This window comes from Netta rufina, assembly GCF_964035555.1.
Source record: "Netta rufina genome assembly, chromosome: Z".
Classification (NCBI taxonomy): domain Eukaryota; kingdom Metazoa; phylum Chordata; class Aves; order Anseriformes; family Anatidae; genus Netta; species Netta rufina.
In genome coordinates this window covers 60,666,700-60,686,981 of record NC_140126.1, presented here as the reverse complement: position 1 = coordinate 60,686,981, position 20,282 = coordinate 60,666,700, and the positions used below count along the sequence as shown (strand labels likewise).

General features: G+C 37.8%; 1 protein-coding gene across 2 annotated transcripts in view; it reads left to right on the top strand.

Annotated features, from left to right (window-relative positions):
- Positions 1 to 1,233: 1,233 nt before the first annotated feature.
- SNCAIP (synuclein alpha interacting protein) overlaps positions 1,234 to 20,282 on the top strand; it is a gene marked incomplete at its 5' end in the record, with an annotated part of 53,880 nt that continues 34,831 nt past the window's right edge. For both annotated transcript variants that reach the window (XM_084305806.1, XM_084305807.1), the window contains 2 exons: positions 1,234 to 1,290; positions 8,774 to 8,846. In XM_084305806.1, the coding sequence (XP_084161932.1) occupies positions 1,234 to 1,290; positions 8,774 to 8,846 (130 nt within the window). The remainder of the gene's footprint in view (positions 1,291 to 8,773; positions 8,847 to 20,282) is intronic.

The following is a 20,282-nucleotide window of genomic DNA, read 5'->3' as shown; positions in this document are numbered from 1 at the left end:
TGTCGAGGTTGTTATCAAGGAGAAGGAGACTCATGATTAAGATTTTGTCTGCCAGTAAGTTTAACACCTGCAGAAAAGTGGACAGTCTTACCCACATATAAGTGACTCATACAATGATTTTATTTAGACCTACACAGCTGACTTGTCAGTATTCATAAATGTATTTCTTGGCAATTGCCATATGGATAATCTGGGCTTGCATTTTTTTCTCTTCCTTCAGGCATTTCCTTTTGTTATGTACAAGTACTAACAGGATTAATTTCCTTCCATAATAATACTTAACACTTACGTAGTGTCTCACATCATGTAAAAAGATTATCACTTTTTTATCATCTTCTTCTAAAATAGCTTCCTCTTCCACTTTAACTTCTGCTTTTATACTTGTCTTTAGTGACAATGCAAGACTTCATTCTACTTGGGATTAAGAAAGTTATGAGTGTTTTATCTTTGATCTTCTGAATGCTTAAACTGCAATTTGTTCATAAATATGTATTGAATTTTCCGGCCAAATTTCTTGTTTTGGAAGAGAATTTTTTGCTTCCTTTTCCCCTTGCAGTGAGAAAAAGTTGAAGAGCCCTGAAAATCAGTGCACGTAGATATACTTCTGCTGTTGCCTTGGTTATTGTTCAGGAGGAAGTGAAGTTGCAGGCTGAGGACAGATAAACCACCAGTCTATAAAGCACTGTCTGCATTTTGTGTCTGTATGGAGAAGTGGAGATAAGGTGTGATAGGACTGTGGTTTCTGTGCACAGCATGCTGCTCAGTTCTTTTCTGCCTTCTTGAGCAGAGGAAAATTGTAATAGCAGAAGTTGCTGTGTTCTGGCCAGTAAAGTAACAACATCCTTAAGAGAAGATAGGTCATTAATGTCTGTGGTTAAAGGGTGGTGAGTATGCTCAACAGCTTAGGTGTTTATGCTTATATTGAACTTCTAGAAAGACAGAGTGATGCTGGATAAAGTATTTATGACTTCCATTTCAAGTACCACTTAGCTATCTTTTCTAAAAAATCAAATGACTTCTACCTGATATGCAGATTAGAGTTGAAAAAATGTTTAGCTTTTAGTATTAATTTATGGAAGATGTGTCTATGCACCCTATATGTTTTCAACAGTCTAGTAACTATATTAAACTATTTATGTGAAGTTTTGACTATTTAGTAGACAATCCATTTTTCTTTTCTTAATCAGGTCTTTACTACTATGCTGAGGCACGCAAGATGTCCATAGAAGAATAATGGAAGCCCCTGAATACCTTGATTTGGATGAAATAGATTTTAGTGATGATATATCAGTAAGTACATGCATTTTTATTTATTTATATTTATAATTTAATACAAATTGAGGGATTTTTAGGTATCTCATTCTGGATAAAACAAACAGAACTATCGTTGCAAGTCACATTTCTTTACACTTCATAGAAGGGGATGTTTAAACAGGTCGATTATTGAATAAAATAAGGTATTTTGTAAGGGAAACCTCTAATCAGCTTAAGGCCCTCTCCTTCAGGTGGTAAAAATGATTTGCAAGTCAAATTAATAAATGAGTTTTATTTCTGGATCGCTTATGTACTCTAATTGTCCTGAATGAATTACGCGCTAAGGTTAGCCATAGTCACTAAAATGATGTTTTACTTCTTTTTTTTCTTTCTTTTTTTTTTAATCAAATACATTTCCATTAAAAAAAACAACAAACAAACAAACAAACAAAAAACACCTCATACCTCTCATCTGTGAATTTCTCCTTCTTCACGTAAGTTGTTGTTTTGCCATTACTGACAGAAGCCAGCTCCAGTCCAGCAAGATTTTATCAGTAAGAGTCATACAGGTTCTTGTGACATGGGAGTGATGTCTGCAAGAAGCAGAAAGACTTCCATAGATTCAAAGTACTGATCTTTAATGTCACACCTAAAATAACTGCAACTGTAATTGCAAGCAAAAAGGCTGTTGTTCTAAATTATATTGTTAGTGGTTCTTAGAGAAAGCACTGATGTAGTGTATTCTGTTACTCATATAAATGTTGCTCCTGCCAATATTCCTGCTTTTTTGAGTTGCCAGTATGCTGAATGTCTGATAAACAAAGGACTCGAATACACAAATTAAATACACCGTAAGAAGAATTTATTAATTCAGTTTTCAGGTCAAAGAAAGTATGCTCCTGTCTCCTTCAACATTCTTCATAAATTTAGTTTGGGATAGTGTTGTAATGTTTTGTTTGACTTTTGTTGTTATTTTTTTTTAAAAACAAAACAATACGAAAGGCCTATTTTTTCCTTTAGTATTGGGGACTCTTGATTCATTTTAAAACATTCCAGATGCTTTATTCACAGACAGATTCCTTTTGGAGAGGATTTTACTTTTACCTATTGTAACATTGAAATTTATTAAAGAGGAATATGGCAAATGCCCAAAATATTACAAGACAATAAGCCAGTCTCGAAAGAATACCTTATTCAGGGCAACTTTCTTTTTATTACTGTTATATAGTAGATCATGTCCTGGTATCTGTTTCTATGCTCAGTTTTGCAGAACTGTAAAGCATAATAGATGTAACCTCTCCATGTCTCTCCCGTTGTGACTGTTGCTGCATACTGCTGGGTTAGGTTACTCACTTTTCCACTGAACAGCTCAGGCTGCCTGCTTTAATACGCTGTTCTGTCATTGGATGCTGAACAATGAATTAAAAAGCAGCACAAATTATAGAGGTAGTGGTTTTATTCCCACTTCAGCAGGTAAGGGAACAAAGGATTTGTTGCCAATAGCCAGATTAATAAGAGAATCTGGTTATTCTAGTACTCTACTCATTTGTTACTGTGTACAATTTAGAGATACCTGACCTTCACACTTTACCATTAGCCTGCCATGGAAAGAGCAGCTGCACAGTACTGGAGTTAGCAATTTAAATTGCTCCTTTTAGCCTCTGGTTTTAATCCAGAGCAGAGAAGTACTGGCTAAAAATAAGGGCAGCATGAAGGTTGTTAAATGATGCGCTCATAAAAGTACCTAAGTTAGAAAGCCACTGTGTTAGCAGAGGTCCTTGTAGACCATTTCAGCAAAAATGTAATAGGCATAGAAAATGGACTAGGATTTGTTTTAAAAGGCAAATGGACTTGTAAGTGTTCTTGCTTTGTTTTTTGATTAACATTGTAAGTAAGTAAATGAAACTACATTTCTCCAAAATAACATGTTTCTTTGGAAAACTAAGATGATAACATTTGCAGACCCATCTGGTATAGTATATTTGAGTGTAATTTAGACAACAGAATAGATTTATGGGACTCTTGCTTACATTAAACAAAAATAATATTCTGTTCACAGTGACATTAAAAACCAATCTTACTATTTTCTTTTATTACTTCATGAATAACTATTCACAAAAAAGTAAAAAAAAAAAAAGCTAAGACCTTTGTTGCATTAAATGACAGTATGTTTTAAACTTTCCTTTTTCCCCTTTACTAGTCCTGATTTTCCCCATAAATTCATCCCTGCTTCTAGGTTGTATACCATTGTTATAGCTACTTGAAGTTTTCCTCATCCTTTAATTAAAATGCAGAATTTCTATTGCATTGGCAAATTAAGCAAATTGAAACTAGTATAATAATTTCTTGGTTTACAGAAATAATACCAAATGACTATTCATAATATATATAAACCAGAGTTCCTGGTGCTAGATATTTGTAAGCTACCTGAAACTGAGTTTGTAGATCATTCAAATAGCTTTGTAAGGAAAAAAGCCTTGCTCCGTGGAGCCAATGCAGGACTGGGTCTAAAGTTTGTGAAATGTGAAAGCAGCAAAAACAATGAATGAGTTAAAACACAATGAAGAAGCTGCCTAGTTGCCAAATATTTCAAAATACTTTAAAAAACAACTCCACGTCCATCATCACTTGGCAGTGCATCAGTAAACTATTTATAGTCAGGATTATGGCCTATCTCCTGACTCCCCACCTACCAGGTGCAGGACACCTCCTGAGCTTGCTGTAACCTCACCTTGGCTATGGTCAGAGTTGGTGCACCCCTCAGACTTCCACAAATATGCAAGTGATGCACAGCCAGACTTCCTCTACCCAGCAATCAGGACTTCAGGGCTCAGCATGGAGAGTCCTACACAGCTGTGCAGAGACAGTCACTGACTGCAATGGCTTGATTTGTTTCCCAACCATGTGATTAACACCTACATAATTGTCTTTTTTCCACTCTCTTCCTTCTCAGAATTTAAAAAATGCAGATAGCAACTAAAATGTACTTAGAAGATATTAGATGCAGACAGACATTTTGTACCTTTAACAGAATTAGTGTCAATATAGGTATCCTTTGAAGTTAAAGCAAGAATAGCATTAAATATGTATATAAAATTGTATTGCATAGCCCAAATAACTGAACTGGTATTCTGAGGATGCTGATTGCAGATATGAAGTAAGAAACTTTTTGAAGGGGGGGGATCAACTATTGTAGCCTTACTTTTTCTTGATGTAGCTAGCTGCTCCCAAATAAGCATCTAGGACAAAGGTTAGTGTTACAGAGTTATAAATGATTAAGCTAAAGTAATATAAAGATATTAACTTAAGGGGATTTGAATATTAATTATAGAATCAATTAGGTTGGAAAATACCTCTAGGATCATCTATTTCAACCATTGACCTAGCACTACCAAGTCCACCGCTAGACCATGCTACTAAGCTCTTCATCTGCACGCTTCTTGAATACCTCCAGGGATAGTGACTCAACCACTTTCATGGGCAGCCTGTTCCAGTGCTGCAAAACACTTTCATTAAATACATTTCTCCTAATATCCAACCTAAACCTCCCCTGGTGCAACTTGAGGCCTTTTCCCTTCATCTTATCTCTTGACGGTTGGGAGAAGAGCCCGATCCCCACCCCACTATAGCCTTCTTTAAGGTTGTTGTAGAGCCCAATAAGGTTTCCCCTGAGCTTCCTTTTCTACATTCTAAACAACCCCCGTTCCCTCAGCCACTCCTCATTAGATTTGTTCTGTAGACCCTTCACTGGCTTTGTTTGCTCATCTTTGGACATATTCCAGCACCTCGATGTCCTTCTCGTAGTGAGTAGCCCCAGAATGAACACAGTGTTCAAGCTGCAGCCTCACCAGAGGTCAATCGTTTCCCTATTAATGAAGTGGTTTCTTTTCCACTATAGCAAATAAACTGAAATGAGGCTATTGGATGGCATACAGTAGTAACAGCACCTAGGAATGTTATGAAGAAGGAGGGTGTCTGTTTTCTCTATCTCAGTATAAACAAGGAGCTGTGAATTTCAAATCAGGACATAATCACAAGGGTCTTGATCCAGTGGAGGTAAATCAGATGAGCTTTGGTACTGACTCTAGCTGAACCAGGACATAGTGCGTAGTATTCTGGAGTTGTCATTGTTCCGATGACATGGTCTGAGGTTCGTGCTATCTGTCCAACTTTGCCATTTGACTCTGTTTCAGGAAATATTTAAGGTGTTCTCGACGACAGAAACTTAAAATGTCATTTTCACTTTTTTTTTTTTTTTGTTTTTTTTTTTTTGTTTTTTAACTCTCATACATGCATTTCTGTGCCACGATTCATGATCTGGTATTTCTTCTTTCTGCTACTTCACAGGTAAAAGTGAGTCTGCAAGTGGCAGACAAGTTGCACAGCCAGAACAGCCTTGCTAGAGATTAAAGTTTTCTTTCTCATATCTTGTTTTAAAATTCTTTGCATTAAAATTTGAGAACCAAGTGAAATGTAAAATGTTGACATTTTCCATTCATTCAAATTCTGTAGCCCAGTTTTACATGACTTATAAATATTTGTATGACAAGGGAGGTTCTGTTTTCCCTTGAATTGGTAGTGTCTGTTGAAGAAAATTGGGAATATGGGAATATTTTACATTTACATGGAATAGTTGTTACTGCCTCTTGACTTTTATTTCCTGTTAATACTTTTCCTCCATCTTGCAAAGTTCTTAAGGGTTTTCTAAAATTAACTATGTCAGGTTGGCCATAGGAATGCCTTAAAAGCAGGGGAAAAACAAACAACCCTCACACAGCAGTCAAAAAGGCCATTACGTGCATTAACCTGGGAAGAAGCCTGTTACTGAGTTTCACTCTGAACCACAACACACTTTTATAAAATAGCAAAGAGCACGGATACGTTAACTGGCAAAGCAGCCTGATGTGCTTACCTCTCACACTGTCACCTACGCCTTTAGTCATGGTCCTCAGCTCTTGGTTGACTTGGTTACTTTAGTGGGGAACTGTGAGAAATTAGGTTTATTTTTGTATGTAGAACAATTTAAGATTATGGAACAAGTGGGAAATGATGAATATTAAAAGCCATTGAATAGGCAGTGAATCTCAGTGATGTTCTGGGGGAGAGCTGCAGTCTCAGCCTCTTTTTCTGTCACTCTGGTACCCATAATAACCTTGAAATTCTGGTTGAAGAAAAGCTAATAGACATTACTGTTAGATCAGAGCTGGAACTAGAATATGTGAGAAAGTAGTTAGAGAAGGAAGAGCTGGCAATGTATTGCACTTATAGTTGGGAAAGATCCATTTTAAAGAGCAATTTTAGTTGCTTGCTAGACTGAAAGCCAGTTCTCCACAACTTGGCCACAAAATACAGATGGCAGAAATGTAAGTGTGCAAAGTCTTTGTGAGGACAGAGGTGAGTGGGAGGAAATCTGTTAATGAAATCAAACCAACATGATTAAAATGCATAATCAAATTTATAACATTAAATTTTGGTAGTGGGGAGGGTCAGACGTAATTGAATACATTTTAGTGCAGTATTGAAGCAGAAAAAAAAATATTTTTCCAGGACAGAACGGGAAAAAAAGACAGAAAGAGAAGAGGCTTTCTTTTTTTTTTTTTTTTTTTTTTTTTGAGGGTGCCTGACAAAACACATAGCAATGGAATACAAAAGGCCTCATTCTAATTGAATTACAAACTGTGTAATAGTTTAAACTGCACCAGCTGGTCTTATGAAGCTACCATATTCCTTGGAGACATGTTCCTTGGATTTTCTTAAGAATCTTACTAGACCAGTTCAACATTGCCTTCTGAATCTTTGTGCTGAAATAGCAAGATGTATAGCTTAACAGCTCAATCTTTATTAAACAATAACTACAGTGAAGCAAAGCACATGGTGTTTGTGAATGTGTGTGTTTAACTTGTATTAATTTGTATTTAGTAGCATCTTTCTCTGTCTCAGTTCTTCTGTTGTTTGTTGCTTTAAGTTGTCAGATCCTAGAGCAGTCACAGCCTTATAGTCAACCCCTTGTTTAATGGGGATTGGAGTCACCGAGTAGCTCTGCTACAAGTACTAATTAATAAGTTCAATGTTCATCCTGGGAATACTTATGAGAGATTCTTGTTGTAGCTGAGGTTTATCAATACATTTCTGAATCAGGCCAAAAAAGGAAAAAGTGAGGCATGGGAGGTTTTTGAGGCTTAATAAAGTATCTACAATCAAGTGAACAACAGCCTTACTTAAACTTCCACCAGAAAAGTAAATAACTTCTGCAATTGATAATGAAGTTAGCTTTAGATTATTTTGAAGTAGGGTGCCAGCTGTGCATTAGAAGCAAATCAAAGTCTGAATGACAAACTGTCAGCAAAAACTAGGACAATGTATGACCATTTATGTTTTGTGCAAAAAGCTGATGGGGTTGTGGTTGTATAAGTAGTTGTTTTGCTTCATTGGTCAATCACATACCAGCAAAAAAAATGTTTCCTCGAAAACATATGGTGTTTATGTATTCTTTAAATTTTTTCAGTTGTGCTTATCCTAAGTGCTTTTTTATGTCTTAGTTTCCAAAATACTGTTTTAATAGGCTTTTTTAATGGGCAAAGCCATTGATCTTTCACAGGCATAATGATTTCATTTGCTTAAGTGAAGATTCCTGTAACATTTAAGTATTAGGTTAAAGAAGGCAAAGAAGGCCTCGTATTAAGTAACTTAATTTTTGTTTGTTTGTTTGTTTGTTTTTGTTTTTGTTTTGTTTTGTTTTTCCCAGAGTTTATAGTTTTATAACTTTGGATCGTATGTATTACTGAGTAATGATCGTATGTGTTCCACAAGTTTATTAAAAAAATAAAAAATAAAAAATAAAAAATTCTGTTTTGTAAAATACCCTTTTAATGCTAAATTCAGAGACAAACATACTGATCATTATCAGTCATATACTGTCACATCACAGTAACAATGTAAGATTATTTCAGTAAAGCCTGAATGACATAAATTAGTTTGTTGTCTGATAATATGCATGTATAGTATCCATCTCTGAAAACAGATGTCTTAGCTGTAAATATTCTTCATTAATTTTATATATTTCTTTGTGAAAACTTGAATTCTAGTTTTTAATTATGAAGAATCTTGCAGTATAAATTCCATAATACATACCAAGATGGGCAAAGTCAGACCCTACATCTTTACTGTGAAGTCTAAATTTATTCTTACATTTGATATATCTGTGCATTCCATGGAAAGAATATGTAAAGTACATTTGTGACTTGAATAATGGTGATGTACAGGAAGGAGAACTCTCAGGTGGGTAGATGCTTTGCTGTGGTTTTGAAAGTCTCTTAGATCTCTTGAGGTGGGACACAGAGGCAAACGTCATCTGCTTTTTTCCAACAAAGATGAGAAACCATCAGGCCACCCAAAGTGCTCTCAGCTTGGTAGATATAGACAATGCCAATGGTATCAGGACCTCTTGGAAAGTCTTACTTTTTATCTTTTTAAAGAAATTACTTCTTATATTTTTTTTCTTTTTTTTTTTTTTTTACAGTATTCTATAACTTCTCTCAAGACCATCCCAGAATTATGTAGAAGGTGTGATTCACAAAATGAAGACAGATCAGGTATGATTCCTACTTCTGTCCACCCATCAGTTTCTAGGCTGCTTTTTATCATGTACAACTTGGCAACAATTGCTTCTTGGCAGTGTTCTGTTTTGTTTTCTCTCATTTTTGTACAGCTTTCTGGAAACATGACTTTTCTTTTTTTTTTTTTTTTTTTTTTTCAACAGATGTTAGTTCATTAGAAGGAGAAAAAAAAAAAAAAGTTCCAAAAAAGGATTTGGCTGTATACTGATAAATGTAGGGCTTCATCTCAGCAGCTCCAAACCACAGTATATGCAACAATTTACTTGAAAACCCGAGAAACCATTGGTGACAAGACGTAATAATGTAGGCGCCAATGAAAAAATGTTGGATACATTTACTACCCATATGGCCACGACCAGTTTGAGGGATGATGTTTTGCCAGAGTCTGAAACTGTATCAAGGATGCTACATGATAGAATCCACTCTAAGGCATACTGTACTAGTTAAGATTAAAGCAGAGTTTTTGAGTTTAATAGTGTAAACTAAATGAAGAATCATGGCATATAGATGAGAACCAGCTGGGGACCTTCCCCCTTCTTTCCCTCCCCCCCAACAAAAAGTGCATTCAGTGTTGTTTTTCACTCTGTAAATCAGATTAATCCCTTTTTGTTTTTCTCTTCCTGATGGAGGATAAATGAATTGGTGAGAGGAGCATTTTTGTTGAGCTATGAAAAAGTTTATTGTGCTTTCATCTGATGCTTTAATTGAATTTTCATTAATGTTGTTGAATCAAAGACTTTTTATAACAGAAACGGCAGACCTGGAATTTATGGGATGATAGAAGGCTTTAGGAACTGTGCTATGCTTTGGCAACTTTCATTTCTATATTTCCTTTCAGAGAATTGTAAATTTTCAAGGTGCGTAACTAAGTTGAAACTTTATATGAGCTAGTTTTTCTGCCAGAGTCATTAAAGACCAGGTCACCATAGCCCTGTGCCACTGCCCTTGACCAAAAGGGAAGTGAAGCTTTCCTTACCATATGTTCTTGCGGTGCTTTTGCCCACACAAGGCTCAGTGGTTATTGTGCAACCAGCATTACCTGCTGCAAGCAGAAAAGCAGGGAATAAGAGGAAAGGGAGAGGGTCCCCAGTCTCCCCACCACATCAGTTTTCTCTGTCCCATCCTCTCCCTGTCCTCTCTCATTCTCTGCCTTTACACCCTCCATCTTTGCAACCCCTTGCATGTGTCCTTGGCCCCTGTCCTCCCTCCTGTCCTCATTCCCAATCCATCCTCTACCCCATGCCTTTCTCACCTTGTCTCGTCTCTGCTGTTGTCTCCTCCCTGTTCTCCTCCAATTTCTCCCCCACATTCTCCCTCATATTCTTGCCCCTATACTCCCGTCTCTTTCCTCCCCTTTTCTCCTTCTTTCCCGACTTCTTTCCCAAATATTTTCCTTTCTAACACACATTTCCTCCCCAATATTTTGCCCTCCCAGTCCTTCCCCTGTCATCCCCGCCATCATCCCACCAAGTCTTTCCTAATATTCTTTCCGTTGTACTTCTAGACCATTCTTTTTCCCGTTCTTCTTACCACTATTCACCACTCTCATTCTTGCTCCCTTAATTCCATCCTCAATGCACTTTCTCCTTTCCCACCCCTCATTTCCCCCCTTCATTTTCTCCCACAGCGCAATTTTCCTCCCTCTCTCTGCCTATCAGAATTAAGAGGTGATCATGTGGCAGCAGGACATTGCCTCATCTTTTCACAAAAATAGACAGTCATTTATTCACTTTGTTGCTCCAAGAGTAAGAAAGATAGAGAAAGAAAGCAAGAATATCACGTAAGACATATTGTACTCCTAGGTCTATTCATGAGTACTGCTTAGCCAGAGTGACAGAATCAATGTCTGCTCTCAGGAATGAAAGAGTATTCTTTTAAAAATATAGATAGTAGTCTTAAAGGAAAATGCCCACAAATGGCAAGGATGGGGCGTTGGTCATGAGTTCTTCTTTAAGGCCCTAGGATATTGACAGCTTATTGTGTAGTCATGTTTCATGATCGCCTCTGCAATCAGCCATTTTTCAGTGATGACTTCAATTACATCTCCACTCATCCATTGGCTTGAAAAGGAGTTGACAGAAGTAAATACAGGCATTGCTGGAAGACAGTAGCAGCACTGGGGAGTCTGCCAGTGGAAGTTAATTCAGAGCTTTGTTTAAAATTCTTGAGTCAAAAAATAGGTCTTTAGTACTGATAATAATATCAGCAAGCTGGAAACAGTACTAAAATCTATTTTTTCACTCTATTTATCACTTAAGAGTTTTGGTGAATTGAAAATAGTACTAAAATCTATTTTTCTTTTTTTTTTCTCTTTATTTTCTTTTTACTCAGTCAATAAGTACACATACATAGTGTTGTACAGGAAAGTATCACTTTACATCCCTGCACAGACTTCGCTGAAATATCAATGAAACTGCAGCAGTCAATGCTGTTTAAGGCCCAATCTGCTAATTGATCATTGTTACTTCTGCTGCAGTCTTCTGCCTTCCTCATATCATAGAACATTAAAAATAGTTGCCCAAATTACTGTTGTTGTGTGCTATTTCTGATGAAGATATATTATATCCTGCACTGAAAGATATGTAAACATATATATATATGTGTGTGTGTGTGTGTGTCTGCACCAATATATATATTTTTTGAGACCCCACCTGGAGCACTGTGTTCATCTCTGGGATCCCCAAAACAAAAGGGACATGGGCCTATTAGGATGAGTCCAGCGGAGGGCCACAAGGATGGTCAAGGGGCTGGATCACCTCTCCACTGAAGACAGGCTGAAGGAATTAGGGTTGTTCAGCCTGCAGAAGAGAAGGCTCCGTGGAGACTTTGTAGGGATGGGCCTTACAGTACCTAAAGGGGGCCTGCAGGAAAGCTGGGGACGGACTCTGTCAGGTCGTGTAGTAATAGGACAAGGAGTAATGGCTTTAAACTAAAAGAGGGTGGGTTTAGGTTAGACACTAGGAGGAAATTCTTCACTGAAGGTGGTGGCACAGGCTGCCCAGAGAAGCTGTGGATGCCCCATCCCTGGAGGTGTTCAAGGCCAGGTTGGACGGGGCTTTGGGCAACCTGGTCTGGTGGGAGGTGTCCCTGCACACAGCAGGGGGTTGGAACTGGATGGCCCTTAGGGTCCCGTCCAACTTAAACCATTATCTGATTTTATGATATCATAAGTTATTAGTGTGCATGATGTTCCTCCTATGTTGTATCTGTAGTCCAGTAGCAATTTAAGTAATTGGGCATAGAAAAATTCAGAAGTGTTTCAAAGAGCTGGTATAGCTTTTTGCCTCATACTGACTCCTGTTTAGCTGAAGTAACATTTTTTCTCTAAAACAAAGAACGTGGAATTAGAACCATAGAAGAATTAAAACAAAACGAACAAACAAACAAACAAAAGTTAAGAGTAAGTTAACTGTCAGACTAGACATGTCAGTACCCTAATAATCTATAAAACAATTGTCTCTTTCAGCCTTGTCTTGGAAAAAATATTTAGTTCACTAAGACAGTTAAGACTGAGGTATAGAGAAAATAAGTTTCAACTTTAATATATATGTAAATATGCTGGCAAACATTTTCACCATGAGATTGTTAGAACAGATTTAAACCACAGTTCCTCTTTCTGGAATTACATTTTTTAATTACATGGCTGTTCTTACTGTTCATTGTTCACAGATAAGTTTAGTAAATAGCCTTGTAAGTCCCATTTTCTTTCCACATTTCATCTAAATGTTGAATAATATGTTAGTAATGTATGAAAGTGTTTGGTTACATTGTTTCAAATTGCTCTAAACACTTTCAACCCTAGGCAAACATACCAGTGTTTACCAGTCAGCACACTTTCTCATGCATTTCTCATAAACCTTTCACAAGATTTATTTTTTTAACTATTTCTTTCTGCCTATAACTTTTGCTCAAATTGTTCTTTTCCATGAGGAGAAATTAGAAAGTCTGAGAAAATGAACTGCTTATAGTTCTTCCTCCCCGAATTGATCAACTCCACACTGCCTGCTCTCTTCCTTAAACTGCAGTGGCCATGATCTGTCACTACGGGAAGGTGTTGTTTTTTTCCCTCAGTATCTTGAAAGATGTGTCTGAAAGTCATGCAGTTAATAGTCTCACTGCAACTCCTCCATGTTCGTCCTCAGATTGAGGGAATTCTGACTGGGGAAAATTCCAGGGGATTCCTGGAACCAAAGTATATCTGTCAGCAACCATGGGCTACAAGGTAAAATATTTACAGGACTGGAGAGAAGGTGTAGGCCAAATCCTGTTTTACCCACAATAATGTGAGAATAAGGATAATCATTTTTTCGTCCATCATCCTTCAAGAGAACAATCTTTTTAGTTAGCATAATAACCACTAAGAAGTGCATTGTTCTTCTTCAGGGACCGAGAATTAAAAAACATACTTTAAACAGGGATCTAGCAAACTAATTTTTCAGGAAAGAAGTGTTAGCCAGCCTGCCCACTGAATTCTGGCATCAGAAATCAGTCCTTTATGTTTTTGTTATTAAGCATGAAATTAGTTACTTTCTTTCTGGGCAGGTTTTCTAAGGCCGCTTGAGTAAATGGTTCAAGGGACCTCATAGGGTCATGGAATATCCTGAGTTGGAAGGGACCTGCAAAGGTCATCGAGTACCACATCTGTGTTCAACAGGCTTCTCTAAACCATATCATTGTGCTGAAGTATATCTGCCAGCTACAATGACTTTTGGTTGTCCTTAAATATTAGTCTCAAATAAGAAAAATATTCTGCTTTAGATCTTTATTTACATGTTGATAAAAGCAGGTTTATTTTTAGCATCCTTATGCAGTGCTTTATTAATTCCCCACAGAACCGTTACTCATGAAAGAATTCAGAAGATCAATTTTCTATTTGAGAAAACTAAATTAGTGCCTGTAAAATGTCAGGAAATATAAAATTGCAGACAATTTTTATCTCAAGCTCTTTGTAATTTTTTTAGCTATAACTGAAATTAAAATTTGATTTGGAGGCAGTGTCATATGGCATTTATTTCTAAGTGCCCACAGAGTTCCAGATACCTCCCAGGTAAATATGTCTGAAATAGTACCAAATTGATTGGGTAATCCTTGGTAGAATAGTGAAGAATTATCTCTAAATAAATAAATAAATGAATAAAGGAAAACAAAATTAGAATGATGACTATGCACTGACGCTGGTGATAGCTATTCAATTTCTTCTCCTACCTCATTTTCACATCCTTCCTCTTCCTGTTTTACATATTTGTGCCAGGAAAAGCTCTTCTGATTTTTCAGTAGAACTTGACTTGCTACCTCCCTTTTACATCCTTAGATCTGTCTCGACAAGGGTAAACCCAATTTGTTCATTTTGAAAATTTCCGTGCCTCTTCTATATTATTTACTTTAAAAATGACAGCTTTTATAGTGTTTTTCCTCAAGACAAGATATGAAAAATTATTCATTTACTGATGCTCATATTAAGGTTTGGATTACCTGGAAGTAACGTATCATTATTTAAAAGGATGAATTATTACTTTTCTTTCTTTCTATCATTTCCAGACCCTTTCTTTCTTCTTTACAATAGCTTCAAATTCCACTTCAGTGGGAACAAACCCACTCTGTTTGTGCCTGTGCAGGGTTGTTCTTTGATTCAGACTGTCATACATAGCACTCACATAAGAACCGTAAAATGTACTCTTGGAAGTTATTAATATATTAAAACTGTAAAACAGTGCCACCTTCAGTTACAATTGTTAAATATTATTTCAGTTATATTAATGAAACAATAAATAGCAAGTTACTCATAATTGCTTTTTATTATCCATTGGTATGTAAGGGACATCCCTTCCTCCCTTCTTTGGAGCTTCAGTATTGCTGCCTGTTTTGTAGACAAATCAGTGTTAAAAAGTGTGAGAAATTTTCTAAAAACTTCCCTAGTGTAGACAGCACCTTGTTGCTTGTATACAAAGTCAGAATTACAGTTCTCTAAATGGATCTGCAATGAGTCTTTAGTGATTTAAGACTATTTACTGAAGTTCTATCACGAAGATGATCAGGTGTTTATTTCAGAGGTTGAAGACAGTAAAACTCCAGATGTGAAACTTTATACATACTTAGTGATCCGAAATAATTACATAGTTCTTGAACAATATGGTGAAATACTGCATTTTAAAAAATATATGTATGGGCATTTGTAAATTGCCAGACTTCCTTAATGACAATGATGGAAAGTAAACTGCATAGTCACAGAGTTTGTAAAACATGGAGGAACTGTTTTGGATAAGACATTAGAATGCATTCATCCTTTGGTGGCAATAGAGCCAACTTAACAGAGTTTGTTCTCATAGAGTCTACATGGTAAAGAAGCTTGCTGTTATGTTCTCAGCAAGGGCGGAGAGTACCTTCCTGTATTTCGTACTGGAAGACTTCCAAATATGTAGTGACAAGTTGTTGAGGCGAAAGCCCACAAACCATCTCCTCTCTTGTCTCTTTGACAGTTTTTCACATTAATTCCAGTCTTGCTGCTATGTGCAAACAGATTGTGTTCTTTCAAGGTGGTTACATCTTCATCATGGGATAACTGAAGTCAGAAGGCACATATGAATCTGAATCGTCCAACTCCCTGCTCAGAGCAGGTCTAGTTGCACAAGATTGCTCGAGGATCTTTTCTCTAAATGACTGATTCATAGACCTTTAGGAAATCTACTAGGCATGGTAAAATCAGCAGATAAACCTGCCATACTGTAGGACTATCAGCTTCATTGCTCAAGCAGAATATTGTTCTTCATTACTCATAATTTTTCTGTGTTTTGTGACTGTGCAGATATAGATTTTATAGAAAACAAAGGTTGAAATACAGTGAATTTAGAGTTAGCACAGTCTGGATCAGGTCATTGGACAGAAGTAGCATTAATAGCATTTATGACTGATAGCTATTTGCATAAACGGATGTCAGGCAGTTTTTCTCCTGGACAATGGTTCAACACAGTTGACCATTAAGGTGTTGCTGTCTATCCAGAGAAAGAACAGCAACAGCAGGCTAAAAATGCTACGTAGTGATATAACAATGATGAGGGTCACCACTTTCCACCCACAGAAAGGGAATGAACTAATACTCTTTTTCAGTCATGTTAAACAGAGGTCTATCAGGTGATCTGCTAGAACAACATGGATTCAATGCCAGCTGATCTGCAACTGACTCATATCTTTTCAGCCATTTCCTGCTTGCCTATACCACTGCCTGTTGTATGTCCCAGCTGTTCAAGAGCAGCAGTCATGGCTACAGAAATCAGTCAAAGTATAAACTAAATGAGGCTGTGGTGATGGTGACAGAAACACACTTTTAGAAGTTTGGCCATTCCCCCCAGATCCTCAGACAGTCAGTGCTCTGAAAATGTGAGTTGTTCTGGGATCTTTGTTAGGTGTATCCATGAAGATCTTGCATGGCAGCATCTACAAATTACACTCTGCAGTATGTTCAGTTCATTTTGTCATGGTTCTGATGCTTGATATATAGCTCTTTGCCACCTCTTCCTTGTGTTGCAAGTGCTGTAAACTTCATGAAGCTATCAGCAGTTACAGAATGTAATTGTACCCTTGTGCTAGGGAGACGAACTCTTGCATGAACATCAGAAATGAATTTCAGCAGTAGTTTCCCTGAAATAAAAGCTGAGCTCTTTATTTTCATTTATTTTCATTTCAGCTCTTTATTTCAGTCAGGACAATTTAAACATAGTCTAATATCTGACATTGGGTTGCAAGAATCATGGAAAATGCCTGTCAGAATTCATCTGTTCATAGGGTAGTCTCAATGGCTGGACAAAACTCATATAATTACTATGTATTTCCATAGATGCTCATATACTAGATAAGATTCTTTCACACATCTCTCCCTGCCCTAGATACTTAGGTAACATTGAAAAAATGTCAGCAGATCCTGCAAATTGGAAACATGTTTTAAGGATCTCTCTCCCTCTCTCTCTCTCTCTCAAAGTTCAAGGTAAATTTTGATTCTTAAAATCAAATATGACAAAGTGATTGAATTGACCTATAAATTAATAAAACTGCAAATATGCCCACAGGCCTCTTTAATCAAGTTTTGTGCTTCTTCCTCACAAAGGTCACAGAGCATAATATATGGTAAAGAACTACTTTTTGCAAATCTGACTTTTGCAGATTTTCTTCAGATAATATTTTCTGCCAAGGAAATGCTTTGCTACTTCAGACGTGTCAGACCTACACATCTTAATTGATGGCAATGAAAAGCTTTCCTAGTTTTTATGTTATTCTTTCTTAGTACTGAAGCATCACAATAGTGAGATTGCCCAAGCCTCTCATATTTGTGATTAAAAGTTAAAGAAAGAATTTTGACTACACTGTTACAAAAAAAAAAAAAAAAAAAAAAAAAAAAAAGGTCTGGGAGAATGAAGAAACACCCACTGTACATGTAGGAGAAGGTCAGCTAAGGAACCTGAAGGTGAAAAAGTTCATGGGACCTGGTCAGATTCATTCATGGGTCCTGAGAAAACTGGCAGATGTAGTTCCTAAGTCACTGTTCACCATAGCTGAGAAGTTGTGGCAGTCTGGCAAAGTACACAATGACCAATGGAGGAGAAACATAACCCCCATTTTTAGAAAGGGAAAAAAGGAAGACCCAGAGAACTACAGGCCAGTCAGTCTCACCTCTGTGCCTGGCAAGATCATGGAACAGATCCTCCTGGAAACTGTGCATGGAAACAGGCACATGGAAAATAAGGAGGTGATTGGTGACAGCCAACATGGCTTTGCTAAGGGCATATCGTGCCTGACAAATGTGGAAGCCTTCTACAACGGAGTTACAGCATTGATGGATAGGGGAAGAGCGACTGACATTGTCTCTCTGGACTTGTGCAAAGCATTTGACGCTGTCCTCCATGATATCCTTGTCTCTAAATTGGAGATACATGGATGTGATGGTTGGGCCACTTGGTGGGTAAGGAATTGGCTGGATGACTGCTCTCAAAGGATTGTGGTCAACAGCTCCGTGTCCAGGTGGAGGTCAGTGATGAGCGGTGTTCCCCAGCAGTCAGTACTGGGACCTGTGCTGTGCAATGTCTTTGCTGGTGACGTGGACAGTGCGGGTTTTCCAATGCCACCAAGCTGTGTGCTGTGGTTGATGTGCTAGAGGGATGGGATAGCATCCAGAGAGACCTGGGCAGGCTTGAGAGGTGGGCCTGTGAGAACCTCATGAAGTTCAACAAAGCCAAATGAAAGATGCTGCACCTTGGTCGGAGCAATCCCCAGCACAAATACAGGCTGGGTGGAGGATGGAAGGAGAGCAGCCCTAAGGAGAAGGACCTGGGAGTGCTGGTTGATGAGAAGCTCAACATGAGCTAGCAATGTGTTCCTGCAACCCAGAAAGCCAACTGTGTCCTTGGCTGCATCAAAAGAGATGTAGCCAGCAGGGTGAGGGAGGGGATTCTCTCCCTCTTGTGAGACCTTACCTGGAGCACTGCATTCAGCTGCGGGGCCCCCAGCACAAGAAGGATGTGGACCTATTAGAATGAGTCTAGAGGAGAGCCATGAAGATAACCAGAGGGCTGGAGCACCTCTCCTATGAAGACAGGCTGAGGGAATTGGGGTTGTTCAGCCTGGAGGAGAGAAGACTCTGGGGAGACCTTATAGCGGCCTTCCAATATAAAAGGGGCCTACAGGAAAGCTGGGTAGTGAGTCTTTATCAGGTAATGTAGTGATAGGACAAGGAGTAATGGCTTTAAACTAAAAGAGGGGAGACTTAGATTAGGCATTAGGAAGAAATTCTTCCCTCAGAGGGTGGTAAGGCCTTGGCACAGGTTGCCCAGAGAAGCTGTGGCTGCCCCATCCCTGGTGGTGCTCAAGGCCAGGCTGGATGGGGCTTTGAGCAACCTGGTCTGGTGGGAGGTGTCCCTGCACATGGCAGTGAGGTTGGAATCAGATGGTCTTTAGGGTCCGTTCCAACACAAACCACTCTATGATTTTGTAAATACTGGTGCATGGAAGAGATCTGTTTTATCCAAGATTGCACCAGACTTATTTTTCAGATTTGGGAATCATTTTAGCTGTTCCACATTCTAGTCCACTGCCTTAAGCTTAAACCATCCTTTATTGTTGTTTATAAGAGAATAAAGCACTATTTATTTGACCCAGACTTTTAATGGCCCCTGCCTGCGTTCATAAGTATGGAGAAATGAGCAAGGCACTTATCCCCTGGAGCAGCTGTTGAAGACTACTTGCATAACTCCTGCTGTGCTGGTGTTTTGGAGGACATAGGCATTGCTTGCCTTTGCTTCTTCAGAGAACAAACGACTGAAAACAGAAGAGAGGAGATTCAAGCAATGCCCTGGACTATTCTGGCCAATGTACTCGGTGTTTTGTAGGAGGAAACCTGCTGTAACTGCCTAAGCAGTAATGCAGCCTATACAGCATCCAAGTGAATAATTGCACCAAGGATTGCATCTACCAATTTGATTAGCTTTCCTTCCTAGTGCTTCTGTGGTTAAACGCCATGTTCTAGTCCTTTATTAAATGCAGTGTGAATTCATCATCCCAATTAAGTAAAGAATATGTTCATAAGTCAGTAAAAATATTGCTAATTGTTCTTAGTGTCCCAGTTTGTTTTTCTGGAGCTAGTATTTGTAAAGAGATGCTCCACCAATATGTTGGGAAGGAAAACAATGAAGAATGCGATTACCTTACGCCACTCTAGATGTAATGAAAGAGAAATATATGACTGTGCAATGATCCAAGACAGATTTGTAACAAAGGTCATTGCTTCTTTGCGGTGTCCGATTTTACAGTTTTACCATCAGTGGTTTCTGTAAATACTTGTTGTTAAGGTTAGAAAGTAGAAAAAGCAAAGCAACAAAATAAATGAAAGCTTAAAGAAAGTGACGACAAACAAAATGTTGATGCCTTTTCCTCTGTCTAGACCCCTGTGTTGAAAGCAGTGTTTTCATAAAATGCAGACAGAATTCATTTCCATACTGAGTGCTTAATAGTTCCTGTCAGAACCAAACAGCTGGGAAACATATGGTATCCATTTCCCTGTATCACTTGGAAAAAATTTCACATGTAAATAAAACCAACATAAAAGTGTAGGCCTTTGAACCTAGAATCTTATACAACACATAAATAAGTCAGTACAGTGCGTTCTTTGTATTGGCCCACTAAGTTACATGCCTTCTGATTATTATTATTTTTATTTATTTTTCGGAAATGCATTCTTAAGCACTTCCAAAAGTATTAAGGTAATTTTCAGACATCCGTAACTACTAAGCTATACTAATCTTTCACTTCAAACACTAATGTTGCACTGAAAGTGTATATATCTGTTTCCTTAGGAAGGTGTTCATGGCAAATTGTGTGTTTTGACCACGAATTAGATCCCCCTGATATGCAGTTAGCATGTGTAATAAA